This window comes from Entamoeba invadens (genome assembly GCF_000330505.1).
Source record: "Entamoeba invadens IP1 unplaced genomic scaffold scaff_1105074724328, whole genome shotgun sequence".
In the NCBI taxonomy this organism is placed as follows: Eukaryota; Evosea; order Mastigamoebida; family Endamoebidae; genus Entamoeba; species Entamoeba invadens.
Genome location: NW_004440100.1, coordinates 236,946 through 238,286, shown reverse-complemented (window position 1 = coordinate 238,286; position 1,341 = coordinate 236,946). Strand labels below are relative to the sequence as shown.

The window sequence follows — 1,341 nt, the reverse complement described above, 5'->3', positions numbered from 1 at the left end:
ATGAAACAGTCGAAATCACATTACCAGTAAATCAGGCGAGTTATACCGTAGAAACTTGTGATGATAGAACAGCGCAAGACACTCCATATTCTCTAGGATTTTGGTTACAAATTCAAAGCGCAGAAGATGGGTATGTGTCTGTCGAGACGGTACGCCACTATGGGAGTTACGTCATCGCTTATTATAATTTACAACAAAAGGAGATCGATCAAGACACTAAAATTTCCGTTCACAATTCGTGTAAAAATGAGCGCATCCCTGACTCTCCAGTTGACTGCGATATTACTAGTGATGATGTCGACGACTACATTTTATCGTCTTTAGTGCTCTTCTCTGTCAAACAAAACGTTCCAAAATACGTCTTCATATCAAAGCCTTTTAATGAAGAGTTTTCAATGGACCTTCCAGTGGTCGTCACACACATGACCAGTTCTTGTGGTGTTTTTTACCAAGAAATTTTATGGAACGACATCATCTTAAAAAATGGCACTAAAGTGTTTTTATCGGACAGAATGTTGAAAGCGAGTGACGCTTGTCTCCCATATGACGAGCTTGGCAAGTGGTTTTTAGTCCGTGGAGTAGATCAGTCCATATCAATTTCTACCTGTGACAGTCCACCTGGAGTTGAAGTTGGGTTTAATGTTATAGCAATAGATAACACTGAAACCATTGACAAGACACTTTCATGTGGGCGTGACAATGCAAATGCGCAATGTGTAACAATTGGAAGTAAGACGTGTGGAACTTCTGATTTGGAGCATTCGGCTGCAGTGGTCACATTAAGTCCAACCAAAAATTACTTCATCTTAGTCACCACTTCATTTAAAATGCCAGTGACTATTACATTGAGTGTTAATGCAGTATGTCCAATGGATTGTGGAGAACATGGGATATGCAGTACATCACAACAAAAGTGTATATGTGATGCGGGGTATGTCAATAAGAATGGGGTGTGCTCTTTATGTGGAAATGGGAAGTACGACAGTGGATATGAAGAATGTGACACCTCAAATTTCAAAGACGTTTTATGTGATTCAGATACGTGTATGTGCTTTGATGGGTATTCTCCAAAATCCATTTCTGGAATTACAAAGTGCTCTCTGAGTACATGTGGTGACAATGAAATTGGAATGGGCGAACAATGTGATGGTGGTGTAGGTTGTGATCATTGTGTATGTGACACATCTTTAGGGTATCGAATGTTTCAAACACCGCGAAAATATTGTTTGTCTTCCAAATGTGGGAATGGGTTATTAGATGATGGTGAAGAGGTTTGTTTTAAATTTCAATAATAAAACACAAGTAATTGATAATGTAGTGTGATGGTGGGAAAGGGTGTTA

The 1,341-nt window shown here is 39.1% G+C and overlaps 1 protein-coding gene across 1 annotated transcript; it reads left to right on the top strand.

The window, feature by feature from the left end:
* Positions 1-2: 2 nt before the first annotated feature.
* Positions 3-1,340, top strand: EIN_319550 (protein kinase domain containing protein; the record flags this gene model as incomplete). The annotated part of the gene is made up of 2 exons (XM_004253749.1): positions 3-1,271; positions 1,335-1,340. Coding segments are annotated over 2 exons (1,275 nt in total), but the record flags the coding sequence as incomplete, so codon positions are not given.
* Between the last annotated feature and the right edge of the window lies 1 nt (position 1,341).